Source organism: Erpetoichthys calabaricus, chromosome 16 (assembly GCF_900747795.2).
Source record: "Erpetoichthys calabaricus chromosome 16, fErpCal1.3, whole genome shotgun sequence".
Taxonomy (NCBI): domain Eukaryota; kingdom Metazoa; phylum Chordata; class Cladistia; order Polypteriformes; family Polypteridae; genus Erpetoichthys; species Erpetoichthys calabaricus.
Window position 1 is genome coordinate 67,382,738 of NC_041409.2, and position 25,022 is coordinate 67,407,759.

At 35.5% G+C, this 25,022-nt stretch overlaps 1 protein-coding gene across 1 annotated transcript in view; it reads right to left on the bottom strand.

Moving 5' to 3' along the window:
• The window catches only part of ttll5 (tubulin tyrosine ligase-like family, member 5), a gene marked incomplete at its 5' end in the record, with an annotated part of 276,912 nt that extends 254,874 nt beyond the window's left edge, over nt 1-22,038 (bottom strand). Inside the window, 6 exons of the mRNA XM_051919744.1 lie at nt 7,758-7,865; nt 8,875-8,966; nt 11,539-11,640; nt 15,437-15,521; nt 15,733-15,802; nt 21,925-22,038. Coding sequence (XP_051775704.1) covers nt 7,758-7,865; nt 8,875-8,966; nt 11,539-11,640; nt 15,437-15,521; nt 15,733-15,802; nt 21,925-22,038 — 571 coding nt within the window. The remainder of the gene's footprint in view (nt 1-7,757; nt 7,866-8,874; nt 8,967-11,538; nt 11,641-15,436; nt 15,522-15,732; nt 15,803-21,924) is intronic.
• Nucleotides 22,039-25,022: the final 2,984 nt, after the last annotated feature.

Sequence of the window (25,022 nt, forward strand, 5' to 3'; positions counted from 1 at the left end):
ATTTCCCCCTGGGAAACTTTGTGTTAATAAATGTGTAAGTATTTGGCACTCTTACTTTTTCCCTGTTTTATAGCCTTTTAAGTCTGTGGCTATCCAATAAGCAGGTGAGGAATATAAGTTAAGCTGCTGTTCATCACATCTGCTAAAGTGTCTGCTATACGTACTTTTTAAATTACTGTTATTTAGATATATCTAATGGGTAATTTCTGCAGAATTGTTTAATAAAAAAGAATACATTTAAACAAAGAGACTCAAGTGTCATAAGTAACTGTAATAATGAATTTTAGCAAGATATGTCTTAACTATTAAACCATTTTAATTTAGTTCAGAGTCACAAGGTGCCTAAACCTATCTCAGCAGCAGGCATGTCATTGAGATATGGGATAAAACCAGTAATATCCTGAGGAAAACCCTAGTAAGGACAGGGATAATGTGCGAATACATTCAACAAACAAGAATGCACTGTACCGGGTAAAGTAATTACAGAAGAAAAGCAAAAAAAAGACAACTCATTAAAGAAGGTGCTCAGTTAGAATCTGGAGTGAGATACCGATTGAAAGTGTTGGAAGGACAACTTGCACCTGCAGAAGGGGGTGAGAATCCCTACTCTATTGGAGAAGAGTCAATGGATACAGCTGACTAGATGAAAACCTTAATGTCATACAGTTACTGTATTTCAGACACACCAGCCATACAGTGCCTTAAAAAAAAAAAAGTCAACCAGCCAATTTGGAATTTTACTGATTAACATATCGAACAATTTCAAAGCACTTAAACTCATTTTTTTTCAGTTATTTAAAATATGATATATTATTATAATTGGTTCTACATCTTTTAGAAAGAACAGACAAAAAAAAGAAAATGGGGGGGGTGTTACTTTTTATGTAAAACACCTTAAATGTATGTCTTCTTCAATCAGACAAAGAGCCTATCTTACTAACATCTTACTAAGAATCTTACTAAGAATATCTGAATTCGACTAGAAAGTATGAGGGATAGTTGCCTTAGTTTAGGAGTGTATAATAATAAAGTTTTCAAATGGCAAGAAGTGGATAATCTTCCATCAATAACAGGGACTACTAAGGACATAATTAGTGATATGGAAATCGTAGACAGAGAAGTACTGCTTAAAGAGTTTGAATTCTAATAAATCACTAGGATCAGAAAACATTTATCCTTGAGTGCATAATAAGAATAGTGTATATACACTAATAAGCCGCAACATTAAAACCACTAACAGGTGAACTGAATAACATTGAATTTCCTCAAAAGGGAAAAAAAAGGAAATGCAATTTTTGCATAAGTATTCCATTTACCCCCCCCCCCCCCCCCCAATCCCCCTCCTGCCCTTTTAAACTTTGTAGTGTCAGCTTGCTTTTAGCTTCTTGTTGATAAATATATAGAACTGTTTGGGGTGACTTTGGCCAAATCTTCCAAACCTATTTGCTCTGTATCGTTCAGGTTAATCGAATGAATCTTATGCAAATCAATTTTCAAAAAGTGACAGATTATCAGAAAGATCAGTTATCAGTTCTGAATGATCTTTTGTAGTACATTCACCTTTTTGTCCTCAACCCATTTCAATATTACCGCAGCTTTGTGCTTGGGTTCACGGTCCTACAAAAAAAAAAAAAATAACAATTTTCACTTAAGTTTCAGTTGAAACAGGTAGTACTTGCTTGCAGTTTCCATCATCCATTCGACCCAGTGGTGCAGCGCAAAATTCATGCCATCCTCTGAGCAATAACAGAAGTGGGGTGACCACTTTGGGGGAAAAAGGCATTTATAAAAAAAATCTTTTATGAAACAGAGATTCCATAATACAGGATTAAAACTTATGCAAACTGCTTCTTTTCTTATTAAATATAAAACAATGCTAGTGATTTGAAAAAAATAGGGTATGATTCTGCTGGAAGATGGTACAAGGCAGACCAGCAGTAAAAGACTGGACAGTTGCTTAAAACGCCTCCTTAACATATTGCTGTGCAATCAAAATGCCTGTGGAAAAAAAAGATTTAAAAAAATGACTAGTCACACCAAAACATTTTGTTCTGGCAGTGTACCATTTGAGGATTCTTTCTGAAATGCACAGTTGACTGGTCAACCCAATGTACATGTTACTGGTCAGCTGACCCAAGGAAGAAATGAAGACTTCCAGATTTAGGATAACAGCAGTCCAGACACACTGAGTGATGGTGATTGATTTATGGCACATATTGTAAAGTTAGGCATAACTTGAGAATTTGTTGAGGTGACATCACCTTTAAAGATGCTGGTTCAAGTGTATATCTGATTTCCAAAGTCAGTTTTCAAGAAGATGTCATCTTTGCAACAATATTTGGCACTGAAGACAGCATAACAAAAAAAAATCAAGCTGGGCAGGCAGTACAGGGTGCAGTAGTTACCACTGCTGCTTTAATGCTCGTGAAGACTTGGTTTAAATTGTGGACAACTAACAATCTTTGCAGAGTTGACACATTATTCTCATATACACATGTGTGTTTGCATGGGTATTGCAGTTGCCTCCCACATCCCAAAGTTAAGAATGATTGGTTAATTAGTAGACCTAAACTTGGACAGTATGAGTGATAAAGGGACAATGTGGGCAGGACTACAGCTTGTGACTGATGCCACATTTAGCGTTAATTTCTGCTTTAAGCCAGATGCTGCCAAGATAGTCTACAAACCGTATAACCCTGGACAAATTATGCCAGTTTGAAATATCCAGGGTTTTTCTATATGTTTGAAACTTATCGACCTATTGGTATCACACTTACGAAATATTTGACTTTGAAAAGCAAGCAGACATGCATAGCTTCCACAAAAATGGTGTTTAACGTAATCTGGAAAAAAAAAAAAAATCACTAATTCCATAAATACTGCACAACAGACTTGAGAAAAGCAGTCCTAGTCCGAATGGCATTCAAAATATTTTGTAAAATGAAGCCTGCTATTTAAAGGATTTGCTCCATTCTTTCCATTCACACAAAAATGCAGCTGTTATTGGAGATCGCCACCCCTTTTCAACTGAATATCTGTTAATTCATTTCTCTGTACTAATATGTAAAGTTCCAACCAAAAGTACTAGTTTTAAGATTAAGGGTTTTTAGTTCTCATTAAAATACATACATCTAAAATGAACCTTGCCAAAAAACTATTTAAGTTAGATGGTTATATGGATTTATAAATATGTTTAACATATTATTTCAAACCATTTCCATTATGTGTGGGTTATGGTGCAAATAAGAAGAGGTGCAGCTGTAGAAACTCAACAGAAGAAATATTGCTTCAAGAAAGAAAAAAAAAATTCTGGAAGATGACTGAATTCTAGTTGGTATGCTTATTTTATGTGAGAGACAGGATAAAGCACACACTGGTACCAGCCACAGTGCTGTGGAAATAAGCCAAACCTCCCACCAATCACGTTTTACAGTTGGTCTCTAAATACTTCATGACACACAAGGTTATTTAGGAATGAATAAGGTTTTAGCAACAGGCATGCTGAGAAATTCTCAGGAGAAGACATTTTCTTTTTTTATGCTTAATTGGTAAATATTTCAATCTGGGGATTTGAAAGATGTGACACACCTGAGATGAGCTCAGTTCTTGTCAGAGGAAGAGAATTTTATTCGGTAATGCGTTCAGTTTAATCATAAACAGCAACTTCAGACAATTTTAAAGTAAAAAATGCAGGTTCACAGTAATCTTATTAAAAAGTATAAAGTATATTTTACAGAACACTAAAAACAAAAGATGCAAAAATGAAAAATGCGCTGCAAGTTAATGGTGACCCCTATAACAGTAGTATTATCACTCAATACTGCCAATCTGTCAACATTGCCATTCCAAATAAATGGAGTGAAAAATCTTTTGCATTTCAGCCGTTTCATATGAATCATACTTGAAGGAGTCTATATCAGATAACTGGTTTTGGTTTCCAAATTCTAAAATTTAAGCATTTAAGAGTAACTGCCATGTTACTTGACCTGAATTCTACTGCCATCTCCAGCATTCTGAGTGAACAAGATTTCAATTGAGATTGTTTTGGTAACATTTTTAATAAATACAAATATTTTTAAATGGAAAAGGTACAAATAAAATCCAAATTAATAATATGTTACATATACATTATGAAAACATCTCTAAACAGCAAGTGTAAAAGATTAACTCATGAAGAATTTTATGGTGGCACCTATGAAATATTATTATCAAAGAGGCTATGCTTAAGCAAAAGCTGCAAATTCAGCCTAAACATACCTTACTATGATCCCTATTTTGTCTATGTTTTAGATGACAGCTTCAAAAAGATACTGTTTATGCTTCTTCCTCGTTATTTTTCTTTAGGATGTTAAGGCTATTTTCAATAGTTATTCAGTCTCTTTGCTTCAACTGTTCTTTGAGTAACAAGAAGCAAGAGTGTTTTCACATAGGCTCCTCCATCTGCAGCATAGGAAAGCAATTTAACTTCAGATAGCGTAACAAATTCTACATATGGCCTTTGATCACCATATCCTGGGAATGAGCACAAATTATCATCTCGAGATGAAAACCTAAAAATACACTAAATAATCTAGGACAGTCTGGTACTAACATTACTAACACAACAAGTTAACATTCTGGGTAACTGCTACATGTAATCACTTTAAAGGAATGATTAATGCAACTGAATTAAATGTACAAAGGAGAAAAAAAATGCAAAAAAGCTGAACATTGAAAAAGGCAAAGAATTTGATTTCAGCTTGCCTGATTGTCATATTTTAAAAAATGCATTAAATGCATTATAGGTGTTTGTTTTTTTTTTTTTTTTAAAGAGTTTAGTAGTCTTAGAACAGAATAGATTGTACTGAAATAAAAGCTACAATTGAATATGAACTTTCTTAATTAACTTTCTTAATGAACATGCTTAATGAAATTAAACCAAGGATAATATGTACAACCATTACTAATAATATGCCTTTATACCTCCATTATAGTAACTGTAGATTACCAGAAAGATCATAAACCAGTAAAGTATATCATAGTTGTCAAAACTTAGTCTTGCCAAAAATAATGACTTTCTAGAGCAGAAAAGAACTTTTTAATTTCAAATTTATTATGTACACTAGTTACACTCTGGAGTCAACCTAATCAATGAACTTCTTCCTTGTGTGTCGCCTACAAACTAGTCACAATAGTGTAATTGCATAAACAGGTAACTGGAGCTATATTTGTCCACATAGTCATATTTGAACAATAAGTATACCCCTGGGCTCAGCACATTACCCTGTCTGTTTTAAGGATCAGACAGATACTTGGGTCTTCCAGTCAGGAAGTCCAAAATTCAGCTGCAGTGCGTTTCACTATGATCCAAGTCTCTGTTCCTGATGATCAGTTTTAAGGGTAAATACTGAGCTATGATCTATAAGCATTACTCTGACATAACACTTTTTTTCTTTTATTATCCAGGTGTGCTAAGAAGGGATGTACAAGGGATTTGGCATTCTCTATTGACTAGTTGTGACGATGTGCAAACATGAGGTGCTCCAAACTATATGGAATATTCCATTTCTCAAGGCAATTCATCAAATTGGAACTGAATGCCACTGTTCTGTTGTCATTAAGACAATCCATTTTTGTTTTCTTTGACACAGGGAGTAATTGTCTTTTTCATCAGGAGAGGGACATAGATTGTCTAACTGAATCACTGAAGATGCCTTATGGATAGTGACTTTTTAAATACTTCTTAAGTCAACCACAGAAACAGAAGAGAATGAACCATACAGTGCTGCAGGTAATCACAGATACAGTATTTTGCCATATATATGACCTGAAATGTATTCCTCTTAGACTAAATTATGGATGTTGCTGGCTCCACGCTCTCCTATTATGATATGTGTAAATAGTTTTTTATAAGTACAGATCCATCCACACATTTTTAAAGCCAGTGACAGACCATCACAAACTCATCCAGATCTGATGAGGAATTCCATGTCCCAGTTTACAGAGTCAAAACAATTGTGCAGTTTTTCTTACACCATTTGTTGTCCAGAAGTAAAACACTTTTTAAAAAATAGAGTAAAAATGACACTCTGCTGATCAGATTTTTTGGTATGAGTGGAGACGACAAGGATGTGCTACTATAGCACTTTCACAAAGTACTTGGGTCAAAGCTACCTTTAATAATGACATAACAAAACTATGAATCAAATAACAAGTACAATATACTATACAAACAAACACCAAAAGGTAATTTATTCATATTTCTTTTTGCTGTTCATGAGACATACTTTTTGTCTTCGGGTAAAATGTGCATTTAAACCAGTTGGTCTAAACTTCAGTCCTACATATGAACATAATTTGTGATTGGGTTGGGTAGAACACTGCAAGATACTATAGCATAATTCTGAATTAAGTTTATTAATGTCTGGAATGGGTGTTCATCTTTTCAAATGAAGGGTGATGTAGATGTCTATAGAACAGCTTGAAATTAGTGTGGCTAACAAGTAGCATTTTCTGTAGTCTTCAAGCATATCTTCAAAAGTTAAGAAAGATTGGTATTGTGCGTCCAAGCAACATTGTCAGAGATACACATTAACATATATGTGTACCTTGTTACTGAGATGCAGAACAAACATTTCTTGGCATTTATAACAAATTAGAGTTCGCTTTTCTGTCACAAAAGTTATGAAAGGACCGTCTCTTCTTGGTTAATGATGGAGGAAAATAACTGATATATTTTTATATTATGACAATTTGCCTGAACTATATTACAAAAGAAAATTTCTGCATTATCATCCAACTCTTGTCAGCCAGATGCATCTCTTTACTTTAAACTCTTGAGAATTGTAATCATAAATGGTCACTCCAAAAAGAAACCAAACAAAAAAAAAAATCTAACTTAAATCAGAGTTGTATCTTTCAAAGTATTCCCCTACTCTATTTATACACCCCCACCTAAGTTTTTTTTTCATTTCTAAAATGCATCCTGGAACTCATTTTGTGGAATATTCCATAGGTTCTGTAGTAAATTTGCTATTGTTTGAAATAGGCAACTTTTCATGGTAGATCTAAACTTCGAGAAGAACACGGTTCACTTTTTGCTCATCTATCAAAATACAAAGCACAAATTTTACCACAACACGATGCATCTGCAGTTTTTCAGTCAAAATTATTTGACACAAACATTTTCCGAAGTCTTCTTCAATTATGAGGCAATTTTCACAAAATCAAAGCATGCACTCTCAATGTGATCCACTTTCCAGTTTTGGGATCATCCATCTGATATGAATCAAATTGTCTGCCAGATTTGAAAAGTCTGTATCATTTGTAACATTATGTGCGACTTACACAATCCACTCCATTAGCTTGCTGCAACATCTGAAAAGTCTTGTAAAAGTTTTTGCCAATTTTACATAGAATTTCAAGGAAACACATTCCTCTTCAAGATCCTTCATATTTCATCTTGCAAAAAAAATTGCAAAAAGGCACAGGAGACAAGTTCACTCTACAGTATGTACTTGATGACTAATTGAACTAGCGTGATTAAGCAGGTGGGGATTTTAAAGGCCTATCGCAAGTCTCCTACACTGACTAGTTGGTGCTCTATTTAAGAAGTTTTGTTTCTTGTTGGGCAGACTTCATATTTCATTTGTTACCTCATCAGAAAATTCATAGAGTGTTTAGCAAAAAGAACTGAAAGATATTATATATATTTTATTTTAAAATATTTCATTCACAGAGAAGAAAATGAAATTATAATAACAAACTTTTACTCTTACCAAAACAGTTCCCTCTGTGAGACATGAACATTTTACAGGCAGATGCAATATGAAGTTCAACTGCAAGAATTGTTTTAACAATCAAGTCTTCAATCTGTGCCATGAGAGCTGAAAGAAAATATTAAAAAACATGCTTTAAACTGACTTATCCCAAACTGCAAGCTGCATTTAAACGATATGTCTCTTGTTGCATGTATTGAGGTAATTTGCGAATGAAATACTGCTCAAATGGGGATGGTAGATACTAAAATGCAGGCATTGGTTCATGAACACTGTTCTTGCTCTCTGCCAACTAATCACATAATTTCAAAAATAGACAGTTCAAATATTTATATCTCAAATGTTCTGTGCCACACTAACAATACTGTGCATGGTGACAAATGTGCAAGGCTAGTGTATGTATTTAATTTAGTAGTCACTTTCAAAACATTCTTCTGCAAATTTAAATGATATTAGCTTTAAGTTTAGTGCCTTTAGTGCATTTGTTACTTCACCTGTTCACATAGTTTATTGGGCTGCACAGTGGTTAGCACCTCTGTCTCACAGCTCCAGTGGCTAAGTTAATGTCCGAGTATGGTAATTGGGTACATGTATTTTGTATCTTTTGTCTGTACCTGGTTTTCTTCAAGAATAACAGTTTATGAAGAAGCTATACTGATAATATTTGACCAGCACAAAGAAACATTTTAAATGGGAAAGGAGGTGGGCTTATATTAATGCCTATAACTCTTTTAAGAAATGGGAAAGATGTTTCTTTTAGGCTTCCAATAAAGGTTATCCCAATAGTTTTTTTCTTTTCTGATATCAAATGTATATTTTTTATTCTTTATGGCTTGAATTATAAAATAAATGTGTAAAATGTATCCATAAATTAATTTCTATTGAGCAAAAACCAGTTTGAATAATAAAGCAGCACTTTTCACCTGATAATCATTGTTATTAAAAATTACATGTCTTTTAATACATACATTATGAGGCTAAAACTGAAAAATTGACCTGTCATATCAAAAGCTATAGCAGTATCACTGTGGGGAATAAACCAGCATTTACTATACCCTAAAATTCTGGATGTCTAGAGCCTTCAGGGTGACAACATTTAAGTATAATTTTGACTTACATGCTGTGTCCTTCCCTTCTTGTTTCAGATACCGTAACATGGCACTCATGCTCCACTTGTTGCCATAGTCTTCTACCTCTGGATCATCACAGCTGACAAATGAAGAAAAATTATACTATTTCTTACAAAGAACAAATTAATTTGACCAGAAACAATCTTTAAAAGGAAGCAATAACGACAAAATCAGTACAATTTTAAATTAAATTTTACCCGTGTTAACTGCATACTCCATCGTCAGTTAAACAGCATAATACTAATTGTGCTAAGAATGCCTACTGTAAATACCTTATTCCATACTATCTATGACAAACACATAAAATCTACACAAAATACAGTCATATGAAAAAGTCTGGGAACCCCTCTTAATTCTTTGGATTTTTGTTTATCATTGGCTGGGCTTTCAAAGTAGCAAATTCCTTTTAATATATGACATGCCTTATGGAAACAGTAGTATTTCTGCAGTGACATTAAGTTTATTGGATTAACAGAAAATATGCAATATGCATCATAACAAAATTAGACAGGTGCATAAATTTGGGCACCCAACAAAGATATTACATCAATACTTAGTGGAGCTTCCTTTTGCAAATATAACAGCCTCTAGATGCTGTCCTCCTATAGCCTTTGATGAGTGTCTGGATTCTGGATGGAGGTATTTTTGACCATTCTTCCATACAAAATCTCTCCAATTCAGTTAAATTTAATGTCTGCCGAGCATGGACAGCCTGCTTCAAATCATCCCATAGATTTTCAATGATATTCAAGTTAGGGGACTGTGACGGCCATTCCAGAACATTGTACTTCTCCCTCTGCATGAATGCCTTTGTAGATTTCGAACTGTGTTTTGGGTCATTGTCTTGTTGGAATATCCAACACCTGCGTAACTTCAACTTGATGCTTGAACATGATCCTGAAGAATTTGTTGATATTGGGTTGAATTCATCCGACCCTCGACTTTAACAAGGGCCCCAGTCCCTGAACTAGCCACACAGCCCCACAGCATGATGGAACCTCCACCAAAGTTGACAGTAGGTAGCAGGTATTTTTCTTGGAATGCGGTGTTCTTCTTCCGCCATGCAAAGCGCTTTTTGTTATGACCAAATAAGTCAATTTTTGTCTCATCAGTCCAAAGCACTTTGTTCCAAAATGAATCTGGCTTGTCTAAATGAGCATTTGCATGCAATAAGCAACTCTGTTTGTGGCGTGAGTACAGAAAGGGCTTCTTTCTCATCACCCTGCCATTCAGATGTTCTTTGTGAAAATTGCTCTGAATTGTAGAATGGTGTACAGATACACCATCTGCAGCAAGATGTTCTTGCAGGTCTTTAGAGGTGATCTGTGGGTTGTCTGTAACAATTCTCACAATCCTGTGCATATGCCGCTCCTGTATTTTTCTTGGCCTGCCAGACCTGGGTTTAACAGCAACTGTGCCTGTGGCCTTCCACTTCCTGATTACATTCCTTACAGTTGAAACTGACATTACTGAATAATCTTTGTTTTCAGATCTTTTGAGAGTTGCTTTGAGGATCCCATGCTGTCACTCTTCAGAGGAGAGTCAAAGGGAAACACAACTTGCAATTAACCACCTTAAATACCTTTTCTCATGATTGGACACACCTGTCGGCTTAACAAGCTAATCCAACCAATTTGGTATTACAAGTAATCAGCATTGAGCAGTTACATACATTCAAATCAGCAAAATTACAAGGGGACCCAAATTTTTGCACAGCCAGTTTTTCACATTTGATTTAATTTTATACAACTAAATACTGCTTCACTAAAAATTTTTGTTCGGAAAACACCCCAGTACTCAGATATTCCTAAGAAAAGAAAGACATACCACTGTTATCTTTTTTGTTGAAAGTAGAGTAAATTATTATGCAGGCTGAGAGGGGTTCCCAAACTTTTTCAAATGACTGTACCTAAATGGATTTTAAAAATTCCCCAATTCCCTAGTCAAAGAGGAAAAGAATGAAACATGTGGCTTATAACATCTTGTTGCACCATTTACATTACACAAAAAAATGCCAGGTCAATCCTTCATTTATAATTTAAGATTGAAAACTACTTTCTAACACATACACTGTTTTAATTAGGCAGTACAGCTTCACTTAGAACATAAAAAATTACATTGATTTCATAGTATCATATTTGCTGAAAAACACCAGCCAAATATGCAAGAAGTGGAGAATACAGCACTTTCTTTATACTCTACCAAGCATATTAATTCAGTTAATTAATTAATATTAAATCAGTTTTGTTGGGGTCTTAGAGTAAATTTATCCTGATGAGTTCGAAAATAAAGTGTAATAACCTTACATTCACAACTCCAGGAGAAAACCCACTAAGACAGAAGAAAAAATGCATGTTTCACACATGACGTGATCAGGTCATTACTCATACCCAAAAATCTAGAAATGTCGGACAGAAACCCTAACCACTACATCACCATGTCACCCACAGCACTAAATAAGAATTGCTATACAGTATGTCATATCTGTTATGATCTTGTAGATAAAGTTTATATGTTACAAAATGAACAAGCTTGAAATGAGGCCCTTGAAATACTATGAACAAACGTCTCAAGTCAAGGGTCAAGGGTTTTTTCCCCCTCTTTTTTTCCTTCTGAAATACCCTTAATCACATTACAATTTACTTTTATACCTGACATAGTCACTGCTCTTTTTGTTGACACTGTAGTTGGTGAGGTGCATGAACTGGTTCTTTATGTTCTTAGAAGCACGGTCATACTTCACTGTGGCAAACCTGCAGTTGAGAAAAAAATCATAGGAGTATATAATGAAAATATCTGCAATTCATGTCAAGAAATTAGGAATTCCTTGAACAATAAGTTAACCATATACTATTCAGACAGGAAAAATAAAAATGCAGACCGAAGTTTTCTTTCACATGAAGAATGCCAACTAAAATTCTCAACTGGTACTGCGTTGACATGTGCAAGTATCACCAAGGTAGAAGTGTAGATTATATTACTTTTTCTTGGAATAATTCATATCCATGTAGTGTATACATGGTGCTGCAGTTGTGGGAGATGCTTGAAAGTGTAATTTTAATTTTAGCTTAGCTATACTCATAAAATTTTACTGTATTTATTGTCCTCAAGCCCTAAAAACAATAGACACTATGGAAAACAGTCTAATTAAACAACTCACATAATACTACTGCAATTCAGTGCAGTGAAAACTTTTAGACTTTTCTTTTGTTAAAACTGATTAATAAATAGATCTCTCTGTGATACCAACACCAGTTATGCACAGTATTATTAACCTATCTGTCCATTTGTAACCCAGCAAGCAATTACACTTGAGGTATATAACGGAGGCATTTCACATCTCCAGCTGAAAATAAAATTTCACCATTTCCTGGCTTTGTTGATGATTATGCACATGCCTAGCATAAATAAGAAATTAACCATTTTGTACAAACACAAAGAAAAAGTAAGCTCCTTTAGATTCTTTCATCTCACATATGTGGGCAGGATTTAAAATCACATGTTCACTTTGTCTTCCTCTTCCAATACATAAGGATTTAAAGATTAATGTAGCCAGAGACTTTATATTGCATCTACGTGTTAGAGAGGAGTCTGGTAGACTTATTCCGCTTGTTTACCATCACGGCCTTACGTTATTAATATTAAGCACTTCTAATCAATAAGAAACCAGATCATTCTCAACTTGCATAATCTGTTAATAAGAAGTTTATAAAGAAATAATCACAATGTCCACTATGTCAAAAGTTTTCATTTGTTATTTAAACAATAAAGCAATTTAATTACATAAAACATTAAAAAAATACTTCCATTGCTGCAAATGTTTAGATACAGTAGAGAGTAGCTTTTTTTTAAAAAACTATTAGTTAAAAAGAAAACATTCTTTTTGCTGTGAACATGGAAGAACAGGGACGTATGCTCTACGACGGTTCACTTGCTATTAAGAGCATGGCCTGCTTCTTCAGAGTTAAACATGGAATATATTCCTCTGCAGTTACCATAGTGTGTCAAGTAATGAAAATTCCTTGGCAAAGAACAGCTACCTGAATACCTTCAAAACCACAGAAATGTCAGAGATAAAAGGAGGAAATCGCAGGGGTATCCAACAGTTATTACTCACAAGTGACATTCCAGCAAATCAGAATACCCCACCTCCCAAGAAAGTGCTCAGACTTTACCAATTCATAGCAGGAAAAACAGTGAATACTTCAAACATCTTTATCTAGCTTAAGCCCATTAAACATTTTTCATTTAGGATACAGTAAAAGGGAGGGGGGTCAGTATGATTTGAAACAAGAGACTTCACATTAGCCAAGCATACTTCCAAATATTACTTTCTATATGGAATATAATTCATTTGTTTGAAAACACAAAATGACTATTGCTCAATGGAAGGAAAAAATGAAATACCGGGAATGGCTTAATACTTCTTGGGTGGGAGAAAAAAAAAATAATTTTGCAGTAAGAGAGAGGAAAAAAAAGAACAAATCAGGCGCCATCCAGGAATGGTAATATCTTACAGAAGTTTCACAGTTTCAAAAACTTAAGCAAAAGCACTCTTCTGCCATCTAGTGCTCACTATTATATATAAGATATCTCAGAGGAGATCAAGCTATGGACAGATAATTTCAGTAACTTGTTTTCATTCACATTAGTTATTCCATGTGCTTCTTATAAAAACAATCTATTTTAAAAGCCCGCAATCTACTTTCACATTAATACACATACACAGTACCTTGCAAAAGTATTCAGATTCTTGACTGAATCTCTAATTTTTATGAAATCTTGGAGTAAATGTGCATTTGTGTGATTATTTTTTTCAAAGGACTGAAACTTTCTTAATGTTACTTTGTTTAATGTTAGGAAAAAAATCTTCAGGAAAAAAGGAAATGCGCTTAATATCTTATAAAACAATGTTTTGCAACTAAAAACAACTTTGTCTTAGATGAGCTTAGTATCCACAAGGTTTGTACAGTCTTCATAATTCTGGCATTTTTTTCCAAGCAGATTTGTTCCAGTTTGACCAGGATTTTCAAATCACACTTGAACAGTGCAGTTTTCAAATAGTGCCTCAGATTCTCACTGGGACAGAGTTTAGGTCGCTGATTTGAACCTCTGTACGAGATTCACCTTGATGTCCATTTCCCACTCCAAGGTAACTTTGGCATTGTTTTTAGCATCGGTTTCCTACTGAAAAAGTAACTTTCTGACAAGTTTCAGTTTTTGAGCAGATTGCAGAATTTGCATGTTTTTTCCCTCATCCATTCCTCATCCATTCATATGCCCAGTTCCTGCTCACAAAGTGCAGCAGAGCAACATTACAATCATAGAAGGTCTGATGTTTAAGGTGTAGGCAATGTTACATTTTACCCATGTATCTGCATTTGAATTTTTGCCCAAATCTCTGTCCTAGTCTTACCTTAACCCAAAACCTTTCATAAGTCTCCTTGAATGTGCCAAGGGCCTCCATAAAATTATCTTTTAAGCAGCATCTGGGTGGTTTGATACACATTCCATTTTATGATAATTGCATCAACAGTATCTAATACAGCAGTCAAACACTGAGATACTGTTTTGTACCCTTGATATAAAAATATGCATTTGTACTATTTTATTTGACCTTCTTCAGAATGCTTTGATTCTTCATTTTAAACAACTGTTCTTTAGATTCACTGCCTGACACAAGATACATTATCTGTGGGTTTCACCCAGAAAATGCTGCAGTTATTTTAATAATTTACTGTGAAGGCTAATTGTTAGGCAATTGTTATCCATCACACAACAAAAAGGTTTGAAGGCATTTGCAAAGGAGACATTTCCTTTCTTCAGAAAAGATTTTTTTCTTAAATGAAACAATAAATATTAAAATAACTGAGTGTTCACACATTTAAATAAAATAAAAATCACAAAGAACAAAATGTCAGTGTAGGATTTGTGAGTCACATAAATTATTATTTCATATTATTTGGCTGATTCATTTATCAAATACAAGTTACATCATTTGAGATACAATTGGTTAGACTTCCTTCTGTTTTTGAAATTGATGCCAGGTCAGGTGAAATGTCATGGTTACACAGTGTCAGTAGTGAGTAGAACCCATAACCCTCAGGGTTTGAAGTCCTAAGTCTTAATCACTATACCCCACAATGCCTGCCCAAAATGATTGAAGTGATCAAGGGTTTGAACACTTTTGCAAAGCTATATTTCTAAATTTATCAAAAAGTCAGGCCCAGTATATGGCTCATAAAAATACTGTAATGGTGAAAGTTTGAAGACCAGCTTCACCTCTCCTATATTATTATGTAAAAACAACATTTTATTACATTATTTAGAATAGATGGATATGGAAATTTATCAGTGTTATTGTTTTTCTGCAAAGAAACGAATACATTTCTATCCTATTGCTTAGTTAGAAAATGCCTTTACCCAAAAAGACATACAATTTGAGGATACGCATATTTTATTAAATTGTTCTCCAACAAACACAGTGATACTGGATTAGATTCTGAACCCACAATGCCTAAAAACTATGTGCATCTAGTAGATCCACACCTTGCTAGGCCTTCTTCATAAAGATAAATAACGAGGGGATCATAGGATGAAACAAGGACATACAATCTGACATCAAACTTGAAATCTAGAGAAAAAAAGAAAGAAAAAACAAAGGAAATAACATAAAAATAATGAAAACATCAAAATATCAAACAATGAACAATACAAATGCCATATCAGGTATTATTAAGGCACATCATACTGTTGCAGAAACTGTATTTATATACGCTCATCTACATTCACACTTGCAAATTAAAATAATTTTCAATAAATTCCAATTAGTTAATGTAACTTACCATCAATAAGCAGAGGGTTGTTGATATAGCGTGAAACAAGAATATTTTCATCCAAAGGAATCTGGTTTGGCTGAAAAATAAGATTTAAAACAAAATAACTGAAATAATGTTTATTACTAAATTAGCATTAATGAAAACTGAGCAGTGACAAAATTATACCTGTATCACTTATTACAATCTTATACTATTGTCTAAATGACTTTGCATGAACATTAAAAAAAATACACACACACACACACACTGTACTTTCAGTGAAAAATAAACTTTCTAACATTCATTTTCTAAAACAAATGAAATGTTAAAAGAATATTATGCTTGTGTAACATATTAAATAAGACTACTTTTCAGATATAGTGAGATTATTTTGTAAATCTGCAACCCAAAGACAATAATTACTAATGATTAATAACACAACATGTTGATTGAAACAAACCAATTAACTGAAACAGTAACAGGTGTAGAAGGAATCACAGCCAAACTAAAAGGTGAGGGTGTTGCACATGTGACAGTTTAACCTTCATAGCATTATTATATTATGGCAAGAGTGAGCATTGTAACAAGACAAAACATGCTCATCCTTCACCATCAAGGTCTCTCCCAGGCAGATATATCATGGCACACAGGAATTTCAAGATGTGCTGTCCAAACTCTTTTGAAGAAGCAGAAGGAAATGGACAAGATTAAGCACCAGAAAGGCAGTGGTCATCCACTGAAATTAAGTGCAGAAGACAATAACTTTGATCAAGAACAGCAATGAACTCACAGGAATCACTGGAACCTACGTACACCCCTCAACTATCCAGAGAAGTCTTGGAAGATGCAATTCTCGTGAGAATTACTGCCAAAAAGACATAATTCCGAAGTGGAAACACAGTTAAGAAACATACCTATGCACAAAAACACAAGGACTGGAAGATTGAATAATGACAGCATGTACTATGAACTAAGGAGTCAAAACTGCAAAATTCTGATTCAAACTGAAGGCAGTTTGTCCATAGATGACTGCAGCAAAAAGTAACTTACAGTTCACAGGTTCATAGCAACAAAACAGTCATATATACAGCAAACAGTGAAATTCTTACTATCATGAGCTAATCAACATGCATCATGTCACCACTCTCTGGGACAATGATCACAGATTATTAAAGTTCAGTGCAGGCATGGGGCTCTATTTTTGCACTGTTGCTGATCTGGTAAGAATTAATACACCTTTCAATGCTGAGAAATTCAAGCAGATTCTCATCCATTGCACTATTCAAGACAGACATGTGACTGGTTCCAACTTCATTCTGCAACAGGACAATTACCTCAAACACATTGCCAAGGTCATAAAGAACCATCTTCAACAGAAAAAACAACAACAACAAAAAAAAAACATGGCTTGTAACAGATGTTATGGTTCCTACAGAGGCCTCACGTCAATATCATCAAGACTGTCTGAGATAACCTAAAGATGGAGAAACAAGCTAGACAACCAAGGTCTGCAGATAAACTGGAACATGTTCTCCCAGAAACCTGGAAAACACTGTTGGCTGATGTTCATATAAAACTGAACAACTGTGGAACTAAGAGAACTGATTCAACCATAAAGGCAGAGGGTGTGGACAACAAATGATGATTTGAATGTTTTCTTTACTGTTACATATACTGTGATTGTACGTGCGTACAGTATATCACAAATAGACAGTGCCCTTCATAATTTTTATGACAAAGACATTTTTTTCTTGATTATCCCTCCGTTCCAGTTTGCAATTACAAATCAAATAATTCAGATGCATACTGTACATTGCAGACTTTCATTTAAGGGTATTTGCAAATATTTCAGTCATACCAAGTAGAAATTACAATACTCATATACTTTGCTCGCCAACCCCTCCTTTTCTGAGCTACGCGCCAGCCACTTTGCATCTCTGTTGCTCGCATTGTGAAGAGGGGAGCTGTACGCATCCCAAGGAGATGCGGTCACTCCTCCGAAACTCCCTCTTAAACGGAGATACAATTGGAAAAAAATTGTTTTTTTTTTTTATTTTACCAACTCTTTGTTCGATCAGCTGCTGGCTTGCTGCTGCTGCCGTGCCGTGTGATCTGCATCTCGTGTGGCGCTTTGAACATTTAAAAGACTGTACAGTAGCTGTCCTATTCTTTGTCTTTTATTTCCAGCCCCGGGTGTGGTTAAATCTCTTGACACAAACTATCGTCTCACAGGACATGAGTTCTTGATATTTTTTAGTTTATAATTTAAAAATGGAATAAGAATCTTAAAATCTAACAACATCACATTAAAGTTCAATAAATTCTGAAAAGAATGGTACCAAACATATATATGTAGGTTTTAAAATATGCCCGATTTAAAGCGTGACAAAAAACGTGACATAAAAATCTCACATAAAATCGTTGCACTTTTAGGCTTAGGATTTTGTATATATAGAGTAGATAATGCCTCCATCATCTGGTAAGAAAAAAAAAATGTATTAGACTGTTTATAATTCAATACAGTCATACAAATGAAGGTCAAGTTGCAGGCCCTCCTCCTCCCTAAGCAGCCCACCAACGTGTCAGACCCTTCATTCCCAACCGCCTCAGGAGACTTTGTTACTCCAACTGCAGCAGGGTCTCATCACAAAGGGGTCATTTGCTCGCTTATTATTTGCCCTGGACAAAAGATGGATAGGACCTGCTTAGTTTATCCTTATATATAAATTCAAAAAGGGTCAGCCTACAGTGAGTTACTATGGGGCAAGTGTGGAAATCTAGCTTTTTTTCAATACACATAGACATGGAATAATTCTCAATTATTATGCATAGAAATGGAATAATTCTCAATTATTATTGTGTTCAGCAAGAACACCTGAAATTGGCCTTGTCTTGCTAAGCCATCATTCTTATTTTTCTGAAGTAAAAAATGGTGTTCTGAAGATACTGAGGTTAACAAATGCAAAGCTCTTGCAAAAATTAGTTTTTGGTTTGTCTCCTTGTTTACTTCTAGATATTTATACGCAGAAAATCTAAAATTTTATTATCCTAATACTTAAGTTAGACTATACTGTTGAATTTTGGGTGATACTTGAACAGAAAGACATAAAAAGGTGCATATTGTTACACACACACACACATATATACATATATATATATATATATACACATATATATATATATATATATATATATATATATATATATATATATTATATATATATATATATACAGTGGAACCTCGGTTCACGAACGTCTCGGTACGTGTACAAATTGGTTTACGACCAAAAAGTTCACCAAACTCTTGCCTCGGTTCACAACCACACACTCGGTATACGAACAAGCCAATTTCCCTTTCGGTTTGTACATGTTCAGTCTCTCCCTGTGCATTTCCTGTGCAGCAAGCAACAGAGAGAGAGCGAGAGAGAGCGACACACACACACACACACACACACACACAGGCAGCGAGAGAGAGAGCACACACACACAGGCAGCGCGAGAGAGACACGCACACACACAGGCACAGCGCGAGAGAGAGAGCTGGACGCATAAGGTAGGAAGGCAGTTAAAGAATGCACTGGGCTTGATTTTGTTTTCACTTCTGTTTACAGCAATCGGTTCGTAGCGTGCATTGTTGCAATGTTACTTTTCTTGGTGGTTTATTAAATTACGGATTTTTTCAAATGTTCATTTTTTTCCCTGTGCTTAAAACTCAACTATTGCAGTGTTAGTTTTCTCTGTTGTTCAAGGTTTTCTCAGTGTTATTCAATGTTTTTACATTTAGTTTACTATTACACTGTGCATTCTATGGTTTAATGAAATATATTTGTGCTTAAAAACTTTAAAAAAAAAAAAATAAAATATTTACATACAGTTCGTATGGTCTGGAACGGATTAATTGTATTTACATATAATCCTATGGGGGAAATTGCTTCGGTTCACAACCAAATCGGTTTACGACCAGATTTTTGGAACGAATTATGGTCATGAACCGAGGTTCCACTGTATAATATATATATATATATATATATATATATATATATATATACATACATACAGTACAGTGCAAAAGTTTTAGGCAGGTGTGAAAAAATGCTTTAAACAAAGAATGCTATCAGAAATATAAATAATGATTGTTTATTGTTATCAATTTACAAAATGCAAAGTGAGCGAACCAAAGAAAAATCTAAATCAAATCAATATTTGGTGTTGCTACCTTTTGCCTTCAAACCAGCATCAATTCTTATAGGTACACTTGCACAAAGTCAGGGATTTTGTAGGATTATAGTCAGGTGTATGATCAACCAATTATACCAAACAGGTGCTAATGATCATCAATGTCATACGTAGGTTGAAACACAGTCATTAACTGAAACAGAAACAGCTGTGTAGGAGGCTTAAAACTGGGTGAGGAACAGCCAAACTCTGCTACCAAGGTGAGGTTGTGGAAGACAGTTTCATGTCATGGAAAGATTGAGCACAGCAACAAGACACAAGGTAGTTATACTGCATCAGTAAGGTCTCTCCCAGACAAAGATTTCAAAGCAGACCGGGGTTTCAAGATGTGCTGTTCAAGCTCTTTTGAAGAAGCACAAAGAAACGGGCAACATATATATATATATATATATATATATATATATATATATATATATACACACACACACACATACTGTATATACACACACACACAGTACACTAATCTGCCACAAAATTAAAACCACCTGCTTAATATTGCCTAGGTCCCTCTCATGCCACCAAAACAACCCTAATTCACTGAGGCACAGACTCAAAGAACTCTGAAGGTGTCCTGTGGTATCTGGCAAAAGTCCTGTAAATTAAGGGATGGGCTTCCATGGATCCAACTTCTTTTTGTAGCACATCCCAAACATGCTTGATAGAATTGAGATCATGGGAATTTGGAAGCCATGTCAACACTATGATCTGTTTGTTATGTTACTCAAACCATTCCTAAACAACTTACGCAGTATGGCAAGACACATTATCCTGATGAAATGAAATATTGTTTGTATTAGGTGTACGTGGTCTGCAACAATCTCTACATTGGTGGTATGCGTCAAAGTAACATCCATAGGAATACCAGAACCCAAGGTTTCCCAGCAGAATATTGCCCAGAACATCACATTGCCAATTGCCATCTTGCTTTCTCCCCATAGTGCATCCTACTACCATCTATTTTACAAGGTTAACTAAGCACTCGCACCTGGCTGTCCACATGATCTAAAAGAGAACATTATCATCAGACCAGGCCACCTTCTTCCATTGCTTCATGGTCCAGTTCTGATGCTCACATGTCCATTGAAGGCACCTTTAGCAGTGGCTAGGGGTCAGCATGGGCAGCCCCAATGCAGTATGCTGCAATGCACAATGTGTTCTGACAGCTTTCTATCATGGCATGTTCTTCAGCAATTTGTGCTATAGTAGCTCTTTTGTGGGATCAAACCAGATGGGCTAGCTTTTGCTCTTCACGCACATCAGTGAGCCTTGAGTGCCCATAACCATCTTTCTGATTCACGAGTTTCCTTCATTGGACCACTTTTGGGTGGTACTAACCACTGCATACTGGAAACACCCCATAAGACCTGCCATTTTGGAGATACTCTGACTCAATCATCTATCCATCACAATTTGTTCCTTGTTAAAGTCACTTGGAACCTGGCCTGTTTTTCCTACCTCAAACAGTTCACTTTCAAGAACTGACTGTTCATTTGCTGCCAATACAGTATATCACACCCCTAATATATATATACACATACAGACATACTGTATATATAGCCTTTATTACGCCTGAAGCTGTTAATTGGGGCCCTTACAGTTGAAAAATACTGTAAAAGACATGTAATATATCTTCAGTATTGTGCCAGAAGCTTCAGAAACACTTCTCGAACCCAGATATTATAATATGAAGTTTGTAGGTATGATCATTATAAAAAACAAAACACTAAAACATAATAATGTAAATATCTTTTTAAGTTAGGCACAGGCAAGTATTCGCCAGTATACAAACTTCAATGTAATTACTGGAACACATTACTTGGTTTAGTAATATAAATAATTGCATTAATTGTCCTACAAAAGCCATTTGAAATGTTATACTGTATATTGGAATTAGAATCTAATAATTACTATTTAGAATGCCAAAACACATCAGTTCTTGGAACAAGAAATAAACACTTAAAGAAGAGTACTAAGTATATTTACATTGCTGACAAGATATATCCCTCTTCCTCTAGAAGAAGCCACTGGTTTAATAATCCAAGGTCCTTTGTCTTTGGAGAAAGCACCTAGAAAATCAAATAAATTCCATATTATACTACAAAATAAAAAAGTAGCATTTATTAAAACTATTTAAATTAAATGTATTAAATTAAAATTTAAAAGGTTAAAAAAATGCATCACAAGCATAAAATATGCTAACATTCACATCTCCTGGACAGACAACACAAAGCTGTTGAATAATCACCCAGGACTTTTATAAAGAGCAAGAGAGTTTAATATTGTTTTTGGCTTGTTATGCAACAGTGGAAAACCTTTGTAGAAAACAAGAGTGACTTACAGCTCCATCCATCCATTATCCAACCCGCTATATCCTAACTACAGGGTCATGGGGGTCTGCTGGAGCCAATCCCAGCCAACACAGGGCACAAGGCAGGAAACAAACCCTGGGCAGGGCGCACACACACACACCAAGCACACACTAGGGACAATTTAGAATCACCAATGCATCAAACCTGCATGTCTTTGGACTGTGGGAGGAAACGGAGCACCCGGAGGAAACCCACGCAGACACGGGGAGAACATGCAAACTCCATGCTAGGAGGACCCGGGAAGCGAACCCGGGTCTCCTAACCGCTAAGGCAGCAGCGCTACCCACTGTGCCACCCAGACTTATAGCTCCTTTATTATAAAACAAGAAGAATAACCATACATAAAAATGTTATTAATCAGAGAGCACACTGACAACGGTCTAGCACTATTGGGGAGGTTGATTGAGTAAGTAATTTTCACTTTTGCTCTCAAGATTACAAGATGCACTATGGCAGAAAAAAAAAAGATTTTATTATGGCATATATATATATATATATATATATATATATACATACATATATACATATACACATATACAGGTGCTGGTCATAAAATTACAATATCATGACAAAGTTGATTTATTTCAGTAATTCCATTCAAAAAGTGAAACTTGTATATTAGATTCATTCATTACACACAGACTGATGTATTTCAAATGTTTATTTCTTTTAATGTTGATGATTATAACTGACAACTAGTGAAAGTCCCAAATTCAGTATCTCAGAAAATTAGAATATTGTGAAAAGGTTCAATATTGAAGACACCTGGTGCCACACTCTAATCAGCTAATTAACTCAAAACACCTGCAAAAGCCTTTAAATGGTCTCTCAGTCTAGTTCAGTAGGCTACACAATCATGGGGAAGACTGCTGACTTGACACCTTGCACAAGGAGGTCAAGACACAAAAGGTCATTGCTAAAGAGGCTGGCTGTTCATAGAGCTCTGTGTCCAAGCACATTAATAGAGAGGCGAAGGGAAGGACAAGATGTGGTAGAAAAAAGTGTACAAGCAATAGGGTCAACCACACCCTGGAGAGGATTGTGAAACAAAACCCATTCAAAAATGTGGGGAAGATTCACAAAGAGTGGACTGCAGCTGGAGTCAGTGCTTCAAGAACCACCACGTGCAGACATGGGTTTCAGCTGTCGCATTCCTTCTGTCAAGCCACTCTTGAACAAGAGACAGCGTCAGAAGCGTCTCGCCTGGGCTAAATACAAAAATGACTGGACTGCTGCTGAGTGGTCCAAAGTTATGTTCTCTGATGAAAGTAAAGGCAGCTGTCTACCAGGAAGTTTTAGAGCACTTCATGCTTCCTGCTGCTGACGAACTTTATGGAGATGCAGATTTCATTTTCCAACAGGACCTGGCACCTGCACACAGTGCCAAAGCTACCAGTACCTGGTTTAAGGACCATGGTATCCCTGTTCTTGATTGGCCAGCAAACTCGCCTGACCTTAACCCCATAGAAAATCTATGGGGTATTGTGAAGAGGAAGATGCAATACGCCAGACCCAACAATTCAGAAGAGCTGAAGGTCACTATCAGAGCAACATGGGCTCTCATAACACCTGAGCAGTGCCACAGACTGATCGACTCTATGCCACGCCGCATTGCTGCAGTAATCCAGGCCAAAGGAGCCCCAACTAAATATTGAGTGCTGTACATGCTCATACTTTTCATGTTCATACCTTTCAGTTCGCCAACATTTCTAAAAATCCTTTTTTTGCATTGGTCTTAATTGATATTCTAATTTTCAGAGACACTGAATTTGGGACTTTCATTAGTTATCTATAATAATAAAAGGCAAAGCCCTCACTTACTGACTGACTGACTGACTGACTGACTGACTCACTCATCACTAATTCTCGAACTTCCCGTGTAGGTGGAAGGCTGAAATTTGGCAGGCTCATTCCTTACAGCTTACTTACAAAAGTTAGGCAGGTTTCATTTCGAAATTCTACGCGTAATGGTCATAACTGTAACATATTTTTTGTCCATACACTGTAATGGAGGAGGCGGAGTCACGTATCGCGTCATCACGCCTCCTACGTAATCACGTGAACTAAAAACAAGGAAGAGATTTACAGCACGAGTCAAACGCGGGAACGAAGGTAAATGACGTTAATTTTTGACTGTCTTTTAATACTGTGTAAGCATACATATTAACACATGTGCAATTAAACAGTGTGCATTTACGGGGTGATTTCTCAGGCTTAAAAGCTCGCCTTTAATCAAACGCGGGAACGAAGGTAAATGACGTTAATTTTTGACTGTCTTTTAATACTGTGTAAGCATACATATTAACACATGTGCAATTAAACGTGTGCATTTACGGGGTGATTTCTCAGGCTTAAAAGCTCGCCTTTTACTAAAAAGGTAAATGCAAAACTATTTTCAATCAGTTTATTGAAACGCTCCCGTTAAGGATTGCAATAACATATTCGCGAGATAAAAGAACGAAGTAGGGGGAAATGGAGGAAGAGCCGGAAACAGCGAAGAGCAAAAAATTAATTAAACAATTGAGAACGGAGCGAGTGAAGCATACAAGCATGTTCATAAGGGAAACAAAGCACGGTGTAAAACGTAACTTTAAATTAAGTTTTTAGAAACGCTCCCGCTGCGGATTGCAATAACATATTCGCGAGATAAAGGTTTAATGAGAAGACACGAGGTATAAACGAACCACACGCCGTGGCGCAACGTTAGGGGCA